Source organism: Penicillium argentinense (genome assembly GCF_028826775.1).
Source record: "Penicillium argentinense strain IBT 30761 chromosome Unknown utg000011l_segment0_segment0, whole genome shotgun sequence".
NCBI classification, from domain to species: Eukaryota; Fungi; Ascomycota; class Eurotiomycetes; order Eurotiales; family Aspergillaceae; genus Penicillium; species Penicillium argentinense.
This window is the reverse complement of record NW_026622670.1, coordinates 2471501-2488745: the sequence shown is the minus strand read 5'-3', so window position 1 is coordinate 2488745 and position 17245 is coordinate 2471501. Positions and strand designations below refer to the sequence as shown.

The 17245-nt window shown below is 50.2% G+C and overlaps 9 protein-coding genes across 9 annotated transcripts; 5 read left to right on the top strand and 4 right to left on the bottom strand.

Annotated features, from left to right (window-relative positions):
- Positions 1-56: 56 nt before the first annotated feature.
- N7532_011942 (FAD-dependent oxidoreductase) lies at positions 57-4153 on the bottom strand (the record flags this gene model as incomplete). The annotated part of the gene is made up of 10 exons (XM_056624433.1): positions 57-285; positions 344-516; positions 640-682; positions 744-809; positions 858-1422; positions 2055-2570; positions 2630-2910; positions 2969-3676; positions 3728-3789; positions 3863-4153. 10 exons carry the CDS (start codon positions 4151-4153, stop codon positions 57-59), a joined length of 2934 nt encoding a protein of 977 aa, XP_056469421.1.
- Positions 4154-4617: 464 nt separating this feature from the next.
- On the top strand, positions 4618-5821 carry N7532_011941 (trihydroxytoluene oxygenase; the record flags this gene model as incomplete). The annotated part of the gene is made up of 5 exons (XM_056624432.1): positions 4618-4801; positions 4858-5005; positions 5060-5291; positions 5344-5471; positions 5497-5821. 5 exons carry the CDS (start codon positions 4618-4620, stop codon positions 5819-5821), a joined length of 1017 nt encoding a protein of 338 aa, XP_056469420.1.
- Positions 5822-6099: 278 nt separating this feature from the next.
- N7532_011940 (uncharacterized protein) lies at positions 6100-7499 on the top strand (the record flags this gene model as incomplete). Its single annotated transcript, XM_056624431.1, is given in 7 exon segments — positions 6100-6249; positions 6267-6338; positions 6393-6509; positions 6544-6677; positions 6732-7028; positions 7081-7223; positions 7294-7499. 7 exon segments carry the CDS (start codon positions 6100-6102, stop codon positions 7497-7499), a joined length of 1119 nt encoding a protein of 372 aa, XP_056469419.1.
- Positions 7500-8240: 741 nt separating this feature from the next.
- On the bottom strand, positions 8241-9023 carry N7532_011939 (sulfotransferase family protein; the record flags this gene model as incomplete). The annotated part of the gene is made up of 1 exon (XM_056624430.1): positions 8241-9023. The coding sequence occupies one exon, from the start codon at positions 9021-9023 to the stop codon at positions 8241-8243; it is 783 nt and encodes a 260-aa protein (XP_056469418.1).
- Positions 9024-10253: 1230 nt separating this feature from the next.
- Positions 10254-11209, bottom strand: N7532_011938 (glutathione S transferase; the record flags this gene model as incomplete). The annotated part of the gene is made up of 4 exons (XM_056624429.1): positions 10254-10484; positions 10538-10951; positions 11029-11105; positions 11155-11209. The coding sequence occupies 4 exons, from the start codon at positions 11207-11209 to the stop codon at positions 10254-10256; spliced, it is 777 nt and encodes a 258-aa protein (XP_056469417.1).
- Positions 11210-12114: 905 nt separating this feature from the next.
- N7532_011937 (uncharacterized protein) lies at positions 12115-12808 on the top strand (the record flags this gene model as incomplete). Its single annotated transcript, XM_056624428.1, has 3 exons — positions 12115-12391; positions 12469-12573; positions 12648-12808. 3 exons carry the CDS (start codon positions 12115-12117, stop codon positions 12806-12808), a joined length of 543 nt encoding a protein of 180 aa, XP_056469416.1.
- A 300-nt stretch (positions 12809-13108) lies between these two features.
- On the top strand, positions 13109-14709 carry N7532_011936 (M20 family metallo-hydrolase; the record flags this gene model as incomplete). The annotated part of the gene is made up of 3 exons (XM_056624427.1): positions 13109-13338; positions 13397-13711; positions 13770-14709. The coding sequence occupies 3 exons, from the start codon at positions 13109-13111 to the stop codon at positions 14707-14709; spliced, it is 1485 nt and encodes a 494-aa protein (XP_056469415.1).
- A 393-nt stretch (positions 14710-15102) lies between these two features.
- On the bottom strand, positions 15103-15832 carry N7532_011935 (40S ribosomal protein eS10; the record flags this gene model as incomplete). The annotated part of the gene is made up of 3 exons (XM_056624426.1): positions 15705-15832; positions 15514-15584; positions 15103-15444 (listed from the first exon to the last, which is right to left on the bottom strand). The coding sequence occupies exons 1-3, from the start codon at positions 15754-15756 to the stop codon at positions 15103-15105; spliced, it is 465 nt and encodes a 154-aa protein (XP_056469414.1). The 5' UTR covers positions 15757-15832.
- A 271-nt stretch (positions 15833-16103) lies between these two features.
- N7532_011934 (telomere maintenance SDE2 family protein) lies at positions 16104-17018 on the top strand (the record flags this gene model as incomplete). The annotated part of the gene is made up of 1 exon (XM_056624425.1): positions 16104-17018. The coding sequence occupies one exon, from the start codon at positions 16104-16106 to the stop codon at positions 17016-17018; it is 915 nt and encodes a 304-aa protein (XP_056469413.1).
- Positions 17019-17245: the final 227 nt, after the last annotated feature.

Sequence of the window (17245 nt, the reverse complement as noted above, 5' to 3'; positions counted from 1 at the left end):
TCAACTCCAGTTCCTGCTCATTGGTTGAGCTGAGCAGCTCTTCAATGGTCCACGGCTTATGCACATCCACGCGGTAGATTGGTATTTTGGAAGGGAGCACCGTTGTTAAGATGCTCCAAGGCCTTCCCATAGTTGTCAATGGCGTACTTCTCGGGATCATGTTTCCACCGCCAAGCTCCCAGCAGTCCGGCATGGGCAGCTTTGGGTTCCTCTTCATCGGCAGGAAGGCTCCGAGATAATGCATTCAGGATTCCTATCTTCTGCAACAAGGAAACGCGCTCAAACCTATCCTGATAGACAGAGCGTAAGTATTATATTCATTGATATCGAAATTCCGACTTACCGGAGTTTGTTATGAACACGGGTAGCCCAGGGGATGTTGTCCTTTTGCGTTATCTGGAGACATACGGCGAGCGACACGGCATCTTCAAGACCCTGAGTTGCCCCACTGCCAGAGGCCGGGTGGAATGTGTGTGCTGCATCGCCAATCTGGACAACTCGCCCCTTCGGCGACACCTAAACTGGCTGAGACTCTCGCAGCATCAGTTTGAACTCGTGGATATAACCACTGGGAGTTGCTCGGATTTCTCGAGTGGCGGCCTCTGGCCATCCTTGAATCCCTGCTATCTTTTCTCGTACAGTCTCAGGGTTGACAAGCTTGGTCCAGGATTCCATTCCATCGCTATCATCCTTGATCTAATGTCAGCAGCTGAATATTCAAATCGGTATAGGGGTTGTTTTACGGGGTGATGAATTGCCACGCTAGATGATCCGTTGTTCTTTCCCATATACTGTGGTATTTGGGGTGCCTGGTGTTGTCTTAGTTTGGACCGCGAAGAGAGGGAAGGAGTATATACCCTTGCCACATCTCCACGAGAGAAAGCCCATCTTCTAGGCCATGAAACCTCTCCTTCAACAACGGATCAGCAAGGACCGATTCAATCGGAATGGATCCTCTATATAGTGAGCTGCCAGATGGATGGGCAGGAATTTCACGTCCCATTGTAACAGTAAACGATTTGCTCCCGATACCATCGGCTGCAATGACCACATCGGCTTCTAATCTTTCATCATCTGCGAGAACAACGACTGCTTTTTGAGTGTTGGGATTCTCGTAGAATTTGAATGCTTGTTTGCTATATTCCATAGAAAGTCTAATTCTCTTAGTTTGATTAGATAATATATTGTGGAACTTCGGACGACTATGCCGATTGGCATTCGTTGGTTGCTCGACACCATCGACAGACGTTTCTCCATTCTTTGAAGCATGCATCGCAATAAGGGAGGGGCCCGCAACCTTTTTCCCATCAATTTGGTGCCACGACATCCACATTCTGTACTCAATTTTGGCATTTTCTCGAGCCATATCTGGCCATTTTTTCACGGCTCGAATGGCAGTTGGGCCAATAAAGAAACTGTCGCCTAATTTTGTCATGTGTGTTAGAACTGCACGGAGAATTTGTCTTGTATTTTATACTGACCTGATTGAAGACGCGCAGGGCTTCTTTCGATAATTCGAACGTCATGTCCATTCCGATAACATTCCAAGCTTGCCATTAAGCCTGCTACTCCAGCTCCAACAATGAGGACTGAGATGCCAGTGAGTGGGTGTCACTCTGGAAGTTGTCCTGCCACATCTCTGGGGGAATGGACCGAATAAGGTTCAGAAGGAACGGTCATAATGTCGAGTTATCGTAATGACAACTGAGGAAAGCCCTGTGCTCGGCTTGAGGATGCAGAAATGGAATAGCGAGTCATGGCATTTTTATAGATAAGTTTAGGAGGTCTCCGGCCCCAATGCTGCCAGGGAGGGTCCGAAGCGGAATCCCGCTCAGCCGATAATTGAATCATCCAAATGTGCACATTGCTCCGAAGGAGAAAGTCGCTAGTACAATATGAGAGATCGGGTATGAAATGAAAATGTTTTTAGGTGAGAATTGAGAATGCTTTCTTTCGTGGATGTGGATATTCGCTCTATAAACATTGCAGGGCGTCAACGCCGTCCGGAAAATCAACAAAATCATCAAAAGGGAAATAAGCATCGAAAGGCATACTGAACATGAAGCTAAAGTCAGGCTGATTCTGGATGTCTTCATGCTGAGCCTTCTCCATGGCCTCCTTCTTTTGACGATGTGACTCTTTCATAAGCCGCATTCGACTGGAGAGCCTTCCGAAGATCTCGGGTAATTCGTCCGATGCTATGTTTGGCTGTATAAATGACCGGGCTTCTTCTAACTTCTGCGCTAGGCGATCGATTGTATCGTTGTAGTCAATCGTACTTCGAACGTACTCCAGGTCCCAGTCATTGTAGCTTTGAAATAGACTTAGCCGTGAGAGGGTGACCACTGCGTGGCCGGATTGACACCAGATCGTAAACGGAAGAAAGGGGAAATATTGCGACGAGACCGAGTAAAAGTTGTGGAAAAATGACTTTGTCGCTTCCAGACAGTGGAAGAGAATATCTAGCCTTGTCACCGTGTAGCCACCGCATTGGGCGTCGGACAGTTCCTCGCTCAGAGCAATTTGGTATAAAAGGATTTCTAGTGTATTGCAATGGAATGCAAGAATACCTGAGGATGGGCCGGTTAGAGCCTGTGAAAAGCATTAACAAAGATAACATTTGACTCACTTGAATGTGGCGGCTCGCATGAGAAAGAAGCCTTGATTTTTTGAAGTTCGGCCTGGAACCCTTGTATACTTAGCCCAAGTGGAGCCGAGAGAATCTCAGGGTAATCAAGGTCATTAAAGCTGATTGTGTGCACGATCCTGTCAGCAAGATGCATGACTCGGATCAAATTCACAAGATAAGCATCTGTAGGAAACTCCAAGGCTTCCTCGACCCGTTTGCAGCATTCTTTTGTATATTTCGTAAAGCGAAGCGGTTCCATATCTCGGACGCACGAAGATAGCCTATAGCTTGTTAGCCACTTGCAATTTCCTTTTTCTTGCAAAGAGATGCCTAACATACATAACCGTCAGGTAATAGCACCCCAAATAAGCCCGTTGCTCTTCGAGGGTGTGCACGCGCTGTGAGCTGGCCCATACATCCATTTTCCCCATATAGCTGATCGGCTTTGACATTCTCGGGGGATTCAAGCTTTGACCTAAACCCAAACTGATGAGCTGAGCCACAGCCAGTTGCACAAAGGCGTCTAGTTGTGCAGGTCCCTGATTGACCTGTTGCTGAGTGAATCCTGGTACGACTTCCCCTTCTTGATCAGGAGCCGTCGACCGTTGCTGACGAGAAATGCCAATATACCAAGCCAGATGCACAAGGAGACCCTGAAGCAGGTCGAGGCTGCGCTCATTCCGAATCACAATCTTCTCGGCTATATAGTCTTTCACCATTTTTGAAATTTCTCGCTGGCGCGATGCGCTCTGACATGCAACCATGGAGATGGCCAAGAAGAGGAACGGCTTTTCTTGACGTAATTGATCTGCTGTCATATGGGGTGGGATCACGACGAATGGAAAGAGAGGCACCATACTGGTGGTAAATATCTTCAGGAGAAATTGACCTTCTCTGTCGCTCGGATTTGCTGCACTTTCGTCCGAGAATGCAGTTGACGACATCCCGGACGAAAGATTAGGGCCGGATGACTCGAGAGCAGATGGGTTCGAAGCCGTAAGCAGAGCAACCATTCGGTCCAGCTTCTCTTCCAAGGCCGAGACTTCACTATACGCGGTCAGACCATTCCGTTCTGGATATGAAGTATACACAACTGACATGCTGCTTTTCGTGGACTTTTGGCGCCGATGCGCCCCGGGCGCTTGGTCATTGCAATCTTTCTTCAAACGACGGCATCTAGGGGATTGATTAGTCTGAAACTAACCTGTAGTCTTTCTTGGATTAGCTCCTCACCGTTTGCATGTCCCATCGGTTTGCGGCTCGCACCGCACCTTCGCCTTGGCGCATGTCCGGCACGCCTTCGGGATTCGGACTCCGCCGTTGTTGCTCATTCTGGGTTACCTGTTGCTGCGGGACCTCTCGGCGACCTGCAGAGAAAAAGCCGACGAGGCTAGGGTAGAACCGAGGACAAATTGCGGTCTTCCGGTGATGTGTCAGAAGGATGTTGGGGACACAACGGCAGGCGGAGACGGAATTCCGCTTCCTTTGGCCCCCACGGCCAGCCTTGTGAGCTTCCGTCAGCATCGTTTTGCAACGTGCGACTGAGGCAGAGTCAGTGAGTATTGAAAGGTCGTGTCTCAGAGTTGATCGGATGCTGTACTGCGGCAGCTTCTGGATCGATGGAATTCGGATTCCCCCACAAAGCGCCGCTGGGGGCGTGGGGGTGTTTTATACTACCAAACCTAGGAGGCTGTCCTCACAAACAGTCCCCATGGCTCCTAAAAATCTCGTGCCAATGACAAGACATGTCCCGTTAGTCTCTGTCCATTTGCCCATCCGCAGATCGGTCCACCAGGAATCGCCCACTGAGACTCAGATTGACTAGACAAGCAAGCTGTGCGGGACCGCCAATCGCGGGACCTTTGCTGTGGGGTCCAACATCAGCCATGTCATCAGCGCAGTTACAAAGCTCAAAAGAGAAATATCAGGATACTCCTTAAAGCTGCGAAACAATTATCTGGCTACTTCCCTCAGTTTCATACCAGTAAATGGCAACCGCAAACAAGGGTGCTTCCATCCCAGACACGGTTGCCGTGGGCAGTGAGCAGGAGACTATCGAAACATGGAGACACAGATCCAAGATCGACCAAAGCTCACAGATTCGACTGCTCAAACTAGCGCATATGCGGTACCGGCATCCTGACCTAGAGCAAATCACCGCCTTCCTACTGGGTATTGTCTTCTCTTCTATGAATGGAAATGAGCATATTGGCTAATTCTCGATGCAGACTTTGGTATGACCGTGGCCAAAAGAACGGATGATGAAATTTGGTATCGAGGATATGGCGAGGATCAGTATGTCTACTATGCACGCAAGAGGCCAAAGAAGTTTCTCGGAGGCACCTTTGCTGTTGAATCCTTCGAGGATTTGGAGAAGTATGCTCTCCCTGATATGGATTCGCCACCGATGCCGTTCTGACGCTGTCTTAGAGCCTCTCAGCTTCCAACGGCGGGCAATATCCAAGAACTGTCTGACTCACCCGGGGGAGGTTTCATGCTCATTTTGACAGACCCCGAGGGCTTCCCAATCAACTTGATGTTTGGACAAGCCCAAGCAGACCGTGGGGATTACCCGGACAAACTTTCAATCAACTACGAAGAAGATGAGCCGCGTATCAGGCGATTCCAACGTTTCAAACCAGGACCAGCGGCGGTACACAAGGTAGGTATTCCTCTCTCGAATATCTATTCAGATAGCTTACTTCTGAATCTAGTTGGGCCATTTCGGCGTCTGCACGCAGCAGTTCGACGGGCTGGTTGACTTTTACACGAATACATTCAATATAGTCCCGACAGACTTCCTATACGTGGAGAACGAAGGCAAGAAAAAGAATGTTGCCGTGTTCGCCATATCGACCGGGGCACAGATTACGTGGACCATCGCAGCTTTTTCATCAGCACAAATGCTACAACCCATGTCCACACTGCTCATTCGAGGTCCACGACTTTGACACGCAGAAGTTAGGGCATCAATGGCTGGCTGATAAGAAGTATGAGTCTGTGTGGGGCGTTGGTCGCCACATTTTGGGATCTCAGATCTTTGACTACTGGTGGGATACTACCGGGAATACGATCGAGCATTACGCAGATGGAGACTTGGTCAACGATCAAACTCCTATCGGCTATGGGCCTGCTGGAGATGAGTCATTGGCTGTCTGGGGGCCTGAAGTACCTGCTTGGTTTTTGAATTAGTTTCATCGCTTTGTAATTGCAAATTAAGAGATCGTCACAAACCTAGCATCTGAACTGCTAGTAAAAACTAGTATATACTCCGCGGCCGACTTTATATGAGTCTGCGCAAAGACCCAGCAGGCGAGAATTTGCAGATCAAACCATGGCAGAGATCGAAGCTGAAACGACCGACGTGGTGATTTGTGGCTGTGGCCCGACACGGGCCATGTTATCGGCCTACCTGGGGCAGTTGAATATCCCCAACGTTGTGCTCGAGCGAGGAACAGAAATAACGACGAATGGCCTTGGATGAAGACGGCATTCGACTGCTCCAGGTTGTTGGCTTGTACTCGTCTGTGTACACGGAGATAGGAACATGTAAGTCAGCAGCTGCCAGATACTTTCGAGAAGAGGAGAGTCGGCTTGGCAACAAACTGACCAAAGCGCAGGTATGATTATTTTCAAGTTTATCGGTGTTATCGGTGGAACAGAGCCAGTACTAGATAAACCTGCCTTCGTCGAGATGGACTATGGCACTGTGAGTGACCTGCTTCTGAACGAAGATCAAGTCTTGACCATCATTTGAGAGCAGACCGAGGGAGGTACAGGCCACATTGGATTCATCTGTCACAAACAGCCAGCCCTAGAGAAGGGACTGCGCGATAGGATGGCGGCCTTGAAGGCCTGCGAATTACGCTCTGGCTGTGAAGTCACGGATATTTTCGAAGAACAAGACATAACAGTTTGTCTGTACTACGACGCACAAGGGAAGCAGGAAGGACAGTTCTTGCTTCTTCGTGGGAGCTGATTGGAAGACGGGCTTCACCAGGAAACAATATCTGGAGCCCAAAGGAATCATCATGGAACAGGCACACCAGTATGTCGCAATTCTGAACATAGACCGTTTGCAATCTAACTCTGTCCGAACAAGGGCTTTCTATGAGGAGGTCTGGGTAGCCTTGAACTGGCAAATTGATCTTCCCAGCGAGAAAACACAGCTGGGATACACACCGGAACAGGTCTATGACCTATTCTTCCCCATCGATTTTCGATTCATTTGCAATCCGAGGAGACCGGCCGTGTGCGGTCGCTTTGGACTACCGTCCGATCGGCTATGGCGGTTTGAGTTCTTCGTCATGAAAGATGAAGGTGGAGATGAAATGTCAAAGCCTGAAAAGATCAAAGAGGTTGTTTTCCCGTACATCCGACATGCAGGTAGTCAATATGAGTAAGGTCATTCAAAAACTCGAGTTCAGCCGTCTGATGCTCACGGAGTTTAGTCTCTCACAAGATGTGGCATTTCCCGAAGATTGTATCAAGGTGCTTCGGTCCAGACCCTTCAAGTTCTCAGCTCGCAGCTGCAACAGGTGGTCTGATGGACGAGTAATCTTGTGCGGTGATGCTGCCCATATCTTTCCGCCGTGTATGTTTTCGACTACCATCCCTTTAATTTCTGATGCAACAGATGCTGACTCTATCCGTTCATCGTTTAGTCGGTGGCCAGGGAATTGCGTCAGGGTTTCGCGATGCTGTATCTATAGCATGGCGTCTTGTTATTCTTTGCAATAACCAGTCTTTAGTCAAAACCGTGCACGAGAGGGTTCTCAAGGCGTGGTACAAAGAGCGGAAACAACAACCCGAGAAATCGCTGGCTTCAACAATCGAAAATGGTCGATTCGTCACCGAGAAAATCCGTTGAAGGTTATCATTCGCGATATCTACTTATGGATGATTCAATTGGTACCCTCGTGGCGTCATGAGCTCCGACTTGGACGCCGCAAGGAATGGATGGTGCAGTATGCGCATTCCGAGGGAATGCCATTCCCGCCAGCATTCAATGGGGGGTTATGTCTTCCTCAGGTTTATTGCATGTCGCTAAATGATGAACGGAAAGCTGTTCAATTCACAGACGATGTGATATTCTCGACAGGAAAGAAAGGACTGTTTCAGCTTCTGGTTTATGCTAAGGCCTTGGAAGAAGCAAGGGCAGCCCGAGAAGTCATCACCGATGTTGAAGATATGTCCAGTGGCGAGGTAATTGCCTATGAAACAACCATTTTGGTCGAAGACACAACTTGTGATAGTGACCCCAACACTACCTCAATGAGCATGTTTCGACTTGCGACCGGGGAAGAATTTGCACTCTCACCCTTATGTGAGAGAAGACCGAAACCCCAGTTCTATGACATGCTCTACCTTGCCAAGGCACTCAATGGAGTGAGATTTGTTCTCGTTCGCCCAGATAGATTCATTTATGCTGCTTGCTCGACCCGGGATGACTTGAAAAGGGTCCTTCAAAGCGTTGCAATGTATATCCAAAAATCATAGCATCCGGTATTGGGGCTGGAAAGACAGTTGAGGATACTAGATGCAGACACAAAGACGATAAAGATGCGCGAGAACCAGAATATCAGTGGCATTCATATAGCCAAGGTTGGATTTATTCGAAGAGGCCGGGAAGGTATTTCCAACAAAGCCATAAAGTTCCCCCTACCGCGGCCCAGCTTAGTAGCCCTCTGGTGAGAATGATCCCCTTGACTATGGTCAATGCCTTCTTCTCGTTGACCCTTGGAAAATCCGACCCGGGGACATCCTTTTTCAAGAATTTGCACAGCGGTTTCCACCCATCCTCCGCTTTGAACTCCAAGATCTCGCGGCCTCGTTCTTTAGCGATCTGCCTGACCGATTCATTGTACTTCTCGTACATAGAAGCCGTGAAGACATCGCCCACCCCGTAAGTTTCCTGGGACCACTCCAGAATGTACATGTTCTGCTGGTACCACAGTCTGTCACACTTCCGCAGAAGTCCGACCCAGTAGAACGGCCGAGTAAAGAAGAACCCCAAACTGGCACGGCAGCTCGTTGCCCATGTCTCAGCATTCGGGCGCGTAGTCAAGACGACCTTTGCCTTTGGATACATGTCCATCAAGTCAGCCAGGAAGAAGACGGCAGGCATATCGCAAACCATCTCGTAGCCGTTCACTAGTCGATGGATGAGATGTTGTCGTCGCTGGGTATCTTTTTCTCGGGTGGCTTCGATGAGGGTCTCCATTCGGTCGGCATGTGGAATGACTTGCGCCATATGAAGACATGGGTCGTAACCGAGCTCCTCGAGAGCTGCTTGCAAAGAAGAGGTTGCTGTTCGGGGTAAACCGGCCCCAATGACGACTAAGGGAGAGCTGCATGTCGGTCGGGCTCGCGAGTCGTTGATGAAGCGCACCATGGTGAAGGGGACAACACTTCGAAACCGAGGACCTGGGGAGTGCGAATTTTTATCGTAAGCGATAGATCAGAGAATCTGGGGAAGAGCATGGGAGGTCGAGGCCCCCAGCGCCAACCTTGTGTAGTTCAGGCGTACCAAATTGCAGTCTGACGTCAATTCCAGTATATATCTAGCAGTCCACCTCGCAGAGCTGCCGGAGGCTGCATATTTGCATGATAAAGGCCAGAAATTCCCACTGGACTTGATATGCGGGAGATGGAATGCTTGAAGCAGGAAAAGAGCGTACATGATGCCTTCAGGTGGGTGGGTATGCAAGGGTGGGTGACTCCAACGGGGTGCACTATTCTTCCGGTGATGAAACAGCGAAGCATTCCTCCACCTGACCTCTTCAGTTCTGAAAGTTGATAGAAAAAGAATTTGAAAAGGAAGTAAAAATCAGGTGGAATCGAACCCATGGCCTTGCGTGGTGCAGTTTCACCGTCCCTGGCTGACCTGCAGGGAGGGCATCGCTGCCCGGAGAACATCTTCACGTTCATTGCGACATCCTAACTTCAAGAGCCTCCCACAGCCTCGAATTAGAATCAGATGCTTCAAATGTTTGTTATTTTATAGAAGATGAGCTGAATGGCCAATTCTCCAATTTTCAGCAGAAATATCCAACTCCCAGTGACCCAAATCCTCTTTCTTTCACAGGGGTCAACAATGGCCTCACTTATAAAAGAAATAATTGAACGCCATTCCTGAAGATGGGGCCTGTGGTCTAGTGATGCGATTGGCGCCTTCGTAGCGTAGAACTAACCCATAGGAACTGCCTCCCTGGGTAACGTCACCAGATCAGGTGCCCACGCTCGCCGTCCCCTCTGCTAACAGAGGGATTCCCCATCTTCCATCTCTTTTTTTTTCCCTCTCTTCTCCTCTCTTCTCCTTCTTATTCCTCTGTTTTTCCGTGCTCTATCAGTCCATGTATTTTCCAAGCTGGCTTGCTCGCCTCATGGTATTAATTCACACCCGCAGCGAACCCGGCATCTTCGATTACGCTCAGCTCTGCCGCTGTCAATCTGGTGTCTCTTTCGTTCTGGCAAAAGCATGTGTTACATGTACACATGGGAAGTCTCATCGGTGGGTAATATCCATATTCAAATTCGGGTCCCTGGATGCTGATCTCCTATATTCAATTGAACTTCTGGTCAACAAGCCCAGTAAAGCCTCCCCCCGCCCCCCAGGGTCACATCATTTCCCAGATACAGAGAAAGTCCAGTCCTGAGGAAACTGGTCGCGCTGAATGTCGTCCTGTTCCGGGAAAATATTATCGTAATGAGGCATAGCAGTGTCGGGGTCGTTTGCCTGTTCAAAGTACTTGTCACCCAAGCCTCGGAAAACAGGATCATTCCACATCTTCGCCATCCAGGTTAGAGCATCCTTGCTCGCTGTATCCAGAGGAAGATTATAAGTCCGGAATCGCTGCAAATTATTAGCGACATGATTGAAGGTATATCACGTAATTGACGAGTTACCCAAAGAACCGGCCAGAAGAATGCATCAGCAATGCTGAACCCTCCAAACAAGAATCCTTCGTCCACCTCCCCCAAGATCGCAAGACGCTCCTTGGTCGCTTTACGGGAGCTATCCCAGATCACTAGGATTTTCTCGACATCCTTTTGTGCCTCTGCTGAGACATGGATGTTTCCTGTATACCTGACGACGAAGTTGGTATGGAACGTGCCTCGTAGAGCGGAGAAGCCAGAATGCATCTGTGCAGCGGCGCTGCGTGCCAGGGCTCTAAGCAGTCGATCACGAGGCCAGAGTGGAAATTCTGGGTGGGATTCGGCGAGGAATTCGCAGATTGCGAGCGAATCGTTGATTGGAGTGGAACCCAAGGAGCGCGATTCGAGGACGGGGACGAGTCCAGTTCGAGACACGGCTTTTACCTAGTGTTTGGAGATGCACGTCAGTAAGAACCCTCTGACTGAACCTTTCGGTTGGGGATCTTGGTTTGTGTATTCACATCATCAATCTTCACGAAATTTGGGTTGTAGGGAATTTGGAAGTACTCCAGGACAGCCTCGACCCGCGACGTCCAGCCTGGTTGTTGTCAATCAGTTGATCATGTGCCTAAGAAGGCATCGCTTACTGGAATAGCGGGTATGGAGGCCGATAAGCTGATACTCGTGCTCCTGGGTCGCCATAGTGGTGATTCCAGCGTTGCGAATTGAGGGGAAGTTTTGTTTTGGTTGGGGAGCGTGCAGCGAGACATCTTTAAACGAGGTTACCATGACTCACTGAAGCCCCGCGGCTCGTAAAACTACCTTGCCCAGGGCTTGGCCATAATGCCATTTCACTATACCCTTGCTATTGCTAACGCTGTATCCCACCTACTACTTGGTTTCTGTCCCGGTAACGTGTTTGGTTAGTATTTATCTGGTCATCTATCCAGTTACTAGTGTGATTAGCTGCTTGGTAATCTACTTGGTACGATTATGCCTCACAGCTCAGAATAGATGAACAGATTTCGGACTCGACTATTTGCTCACAGGCTTTTAGAAGGTCTGGCCATTTACTCATACAGTTAATTCGCCCAGTCCGCAGCATGATTAGATGACTGGAAATTACGAGGTGTCGTCTGAGGCAAAATGAGTATGTTTACGGCAAATTACTTCTATTCGGACAAAATGAATCTGAGTAACAATCTGAGTATCTTTATTTAATTGGTTCCTTTGGCTTATTGCAAGCTTGGGCCGGCATTTGTCGCTAGCATGAAGCAACAAATATCACACGATATACCTTGAGGAGGAGCTTCCCCGGGTGAGCGGGAAAGCCTTCACGAGCATTTCTATTGCTAGAATAGTGTTTCAACCATCCGAGAGCCTTCTGTTGATCTCATATTTTCCAGGTTATCTATCCAAATGTCATTTGCGCCGTACCTGTATATATTATGTACCTGAGGGTATAGTAACACTGCTGTCTGGCAGTACCCACATGACGTCACTACTCACTTGCTGTCCCGACTTGCCGCACAACTTGAAGTCGCATTCTTTTTCTCTTTTCCTTTTCCACCTCATCTCATGTATATCGACTGCAGTTGTATTGCAAAATGACCGAATCCTTCGCTCTCCTCCGCCGTCAGCGCACGGACGATCTCTCCAAGCTAGCCGATCAGCATATGCAGCATGATCTCCAACCCGAGGACCGCAATGCACTCAAGTCTGCAGCATCCACCGTTTCTCTCTGGACTACCGTCGGTTCTGCGGTGGGAATTGGACTCGGACTTTATGCGGCAATTCGTTTGAGAAGCACTCGCAAGGCCTTTTTCGCCGCGGTGCGCGCACAGGAAAGACCGACCAGCGTTGTCTTTGCGGACGGCCGGACAGGTACGTATTGCATACTTGACGGATATACAGATCGACATAATTGGCAAGAGAGGATGGGTTTACTAATTGAGAGCCAGAGCCGATCCCAGACCTTACGCCTTTGCTGAAACCATCAGCTCTGGGAGACTTTGCGACATACTTCTTTGCGTCGGCCGGTGGCCTGTTTCTGGGCGGAGAACTTGGTAAGGATCTCAATTCAAACCACAGACCGCGACATCCGCAGACCAATATGAATACTGACATGGTTCTTGATCAGGCTTTGCTGGTGGAGCAGCTAGTGGAAGCAGGAGCATCACTGCTGACCCCGAAAGGCAAAAGCGGATCGAAGCTGCTTTTCGGAGATTTCGGGCTGATGTATTACGGCGAGAGGCAGATGAGCTGGATAAGGGAGCGAGTGTCTCCGGTGTGATGATTTAGATAGATAGTGATACGGTATCATAATACCATCGACTGTTCCACCAGCGAGATTGCTGGCTCCCAGATTGACAGGATGCTTTGTAAATCGAGGAACCCCGACGGCCAACTGACAGCGAGGCCCAAGCTCTGAGCGATGGAGACGACTCCATCTACTCCAACAGGTAAACATGCGGGGATGGTATATCGGCAAGCGTGCATGGCGGACTTTGTCCCGCCCGTGTTGTGGTTCCCCGCTCTCTTATCAATCGTCTTTCTAACGGCTTGCTCAGGCTTCCCTTCTATAAAAACACCAGTCTCACCATGGCAGTCCGATCAGTAATTCGTGCAACCCGGACCTGGACAAGGGCATACCTCCATCGAGCAGCCTCCCACCAGCAATTTCGAAAGGCGTTCTCAACGACCACATCTCGCAACATGTTCACCAGTGAATTGTCTGAAGCCGACGTGTCGGCTCTGAGGGCCAACAAAGACCGTCTTGCCAAAGACCTTCATCACTCGTGTCAATGGGGGTTCGGAATCCGATGGGGCGAGTAAGTTGACTTTGGAAAATAGCAAGGACTGGAGCTAATTGCTATAATTCTGAACCAGCAACACAACAGACACTGGCATGCAACGTCTCGCACTGTCTGAAGAAGACAAGAGTGTTCGGGACTGGTTCATCCAGACCATGAAGGATCTTAAGTGCGAGATAACCGTCGACGAAATGGGGAACATATTCGCTGTTCGTCCAGGACGAAGAAAGGATGTGCCGGCTACTTTCATCGGGAGCCACCTCGACACGCAGCCAACTGGAGGACGATATGATGGAATTCTGGGTGTTCTCGCTGGAGTCGAGGCGCTTAAACGCATGGATGAAATGGGCCTCGAGACAGAGGGAGGAGTGGGTGTGGTAAACTGGACCAAGTATGAAATTCACCAATGCCCCGTTCTCTTCTCTGGACCATACTGACAATTTATTCAGTGAGGAGGGAGCTCGATTCCCGGTGAGCATGATCTCATCCGGCGTGTGGGCCGAATGCATTCCTCTATCGAAAGCACACAATCTTAAAGAAGTTCCTACAGTGGCATCACTCCCAACAGCGGCATCTGCACCGGAGACAATGAAATCGGCATTGCAGAAGATCGGCTATCTCGGCAGCGTACCTTGTTCGTATAAGACTACCCCAATGGCTGCGCACTTCGAGTTACACATCGAGCAGGGTCCTCATCTTGTATCGGCGAATCAACGCGTGGGAGTAGTCGCAGCCGTGCAAGCCTATCGTTGGTTCCGATTGAAGGTGATTGGGCGCGATACACACACCGGTACAACCGCATTCGAGCATCGCGCAGATGCCCTCTATGCATTTTCGCGCATGATGGTTCGAGCCAGAGAAATTGCTGCGGCTCGAGGATGTCTTGCTAGCGTTGGAATCATCGAAGCAAAGCCAGGCAGTGTGAACACCGTGCCGGGCCAGGTCAATTTCAGTTTGGATATCCGTGGGCCGGAGACAGAACTAGTCGCCGAAGTTGAGAAAGAACTGCGAGCCGATTTCGACGCCATTGCCGCTGAAGAGGGCGCAGGAATTGGCAAGCCCTGTCGGGTCGAGTGGACGCTGGATTTTGACTCCCCTGCTGTCAAGTTCCATGACGATTGCATTGACTGCGTACAACAATCGGCTCATGCTGTAGTTGCAGATGCACCCGTCGCAGTTCCCGAGTCGCTTGTAAGGCACATCATGAGTGGTGCTGGACATGACAGCGTCTTCACATCGAAAAGAGTTCCCACTAGCATGATATTCGTCCCTTGCAATGATGGGCTGAGCCATCACCCGGAAGAGTTCTGTTCAGCAGACGACTGTGCAACAGGGGCATCGGTGATTCTGCAGGCTGTTGTACGTTATGATCGAAAGAGATTCGCGTAGGGGACGCCTCGGAGACGAGCTATGGGTAAGATATCAGAATATCGGCCAGAATGATGTTGCAGGAGCAGACGATGAGTCTCGCAGGTGAATGTTCGATACGTGTCTACGCAGAATAGTGATAATTGCACTGATCATGAGTTTGCCATTGATACTAGCTAGTTCATTAAGCCAGTGACATCGTTTAAACATTTTTAATTGTTTGCCCGTATCTCCAAGACTCAGAAACAACGGGCAATTGATGATGTGCCGAGAAGCCTGCCTGTTTCGAGACTCCTATTTCCGATAGCCCTGGTCCGTAGACAGGCCCCCGACAACATCTGTCCCAAGGATGACCGAGCAGTGGATGACAGGACGAACCAAGGCCCCCAACCCTTCTCTATAGAAAGAGAGAGTTTACTGGGGAGCACCGCGGCCACGGCCGAAGCCACCACGGAAGGAGGGAGCGAACTCGCCGGGGGCACCGCCCTCCTTGCCGCCCTCCTCACGGCGGCGGTAGCCACCCTCACGAGGAGCACGGGGACGACGCTCACGGTCCTCACCGCCCATCATGCCGCGGGGAGGAGCGTGGGAGCGCTGCTGCTTGATGTGGGTGGCGGGGACAACCTCCGCGGGGAGGTGCAGCCACTCGCGCAGGTAGTCCAGACCCTCGGGGGTGAGGGTGTAGTAGTAGTACTGCCACGAGAACTGGGTCTTGATGTAGCCGCGGGAGTTCAGCGACTGGCAAGCCTTGATGACCTATACAGCAGATGCATTAGCCGGTGTTCCGTGGTTGATCGGTTGATCGGTTGATCGGTTGGTTCTTACATAGAGGTTCTTGGTGTCAATGTCACCGTGCTTGGGAAGGTTGAAGTCCTTCTTGGCCACGAGCACACCCTCTGCAAAGAAAATAGTCAGCCAACATGCTCACTTCCATCTCGGTCCGTGTTGGGCGCAATGGCACTGGTCGGATCGAGGTCGCCGGAGACGTAGCGTCGTGGAGAATTGTGATCACATACCGCGGAAGAGGTACTCGTGGATCTTCTTGCGGTCGTCCTTGGGGATAAGCATTGTCGCGAGTTCCTGGCGCAATTCGGGGAATCGCTTTGACAACGCCAGAAAAAGATGGGTGATTTAAAGAACGAAGAGTGGAGCCGCGCGACGAGCAAAGTGCGATATTCCTGTTCGGGCGGGCTCGCTAGGGTTGGGGCCCTAATTGCCAGAAGTCACGTTATCCGGAATCACATGATCTGGAATTTATTGATCTGCTGAGTCATATATCGCTATCACCTGACCCTCTTGCCGCTTGCCACCATCTTATCTCTGGTCATCCAGAACGATTGTCATCGAGCGAGTATTTTCGTCCAAGCGCCGAGCACCACCGGAAGAGGTTATTCTTACTGCCTTATTTCACCGAAATGGCGTCCTCAAACGTGAATGTCCTGCTTTCGTCCTTCCCTGGACTCTCGCTGCCATCGACCGTCTCATTCTCGTTGGCCTCGACCTCGACGATCTCAGACCTGACAGAGAAGATCGCCTCCTACCTTCCATCTTCGCTCGCTCTCCAATCACTTATTCTCACTACTACGAACAACAAACAAATCAAACCATCGCCCGAACCCCTACAATCCCTGCTGACGGCACGCGATGGCACCTCCGCGAATCTCTCAACTATTCTTCCCGTTCGTCTCTCCGTTCCTCTATGTGGTGGTAAGGGTGGCTTCGGCTCCCAGCTTCGTGCTGCCGGTGGCCGCATGTCTAGCAAGCGCAAGCGCAACCAGGGCGACAACAACAGCTCGAGTCGCAACCTTGATGGCCGCCGTCTGCGCACCGTCAACGAGGCCAAGGCCCTCGCTGAATACCTTGCCGTCAAGCCTGAAATGGACCGGAAAGAAAAGGAGGAGAGGCGCAAGCGATGGCAGGCTGTGGTGGAAATGGCTGAGAAGCGACAAGATGAATTAAAAAATGGCACTGGAAAGGAAAAAATTGATGGACAATGGATGGAGGACAAGGAAGAGTCAATTGAGAAAGCCCATGAGGCAGTCTTGATGGCGATGAAAGATGGCTCGTGGTCCGATAACCTTCGCGACATGATCCTCGGTGGATCCAGCACCAGTGCTAGCGAAGGCAGTGAGCAAGCAGCCTCTTCTAGCTCTGATGAGGAAGACGAAGAGAACGGCTCTCCGTCCAGTTCCGCTGGCCCCTCTGTCGCTACGCAAAAGCCTGCACCTCGGCGATTCATCGGCTTCGATGACGACGACGAGTTCATGAGTGACTCCGAGGAAGAAGAGGAAGAAGAACAGGGCAAGGGCAAGGGCAAGGCCCGTGCCTAAATATCCAAAAGTCGGATCTGAGTTATGGTTTATGACGGCGTTCGTTCTTCAATTTGCGAACAATATGTACTTGGAGCATCAGGGTTCAGCGGGTTTCAGTGTCAATAATTCTACAATCTCCATTTCGGAGTATTAATCAACTTCAAGGAGCTGACAATTGCTCATTCCATCTGCATCGCTCTACAACCCTGTAAAACTGTATTGGATCTTGTATTTGGGTAAATATA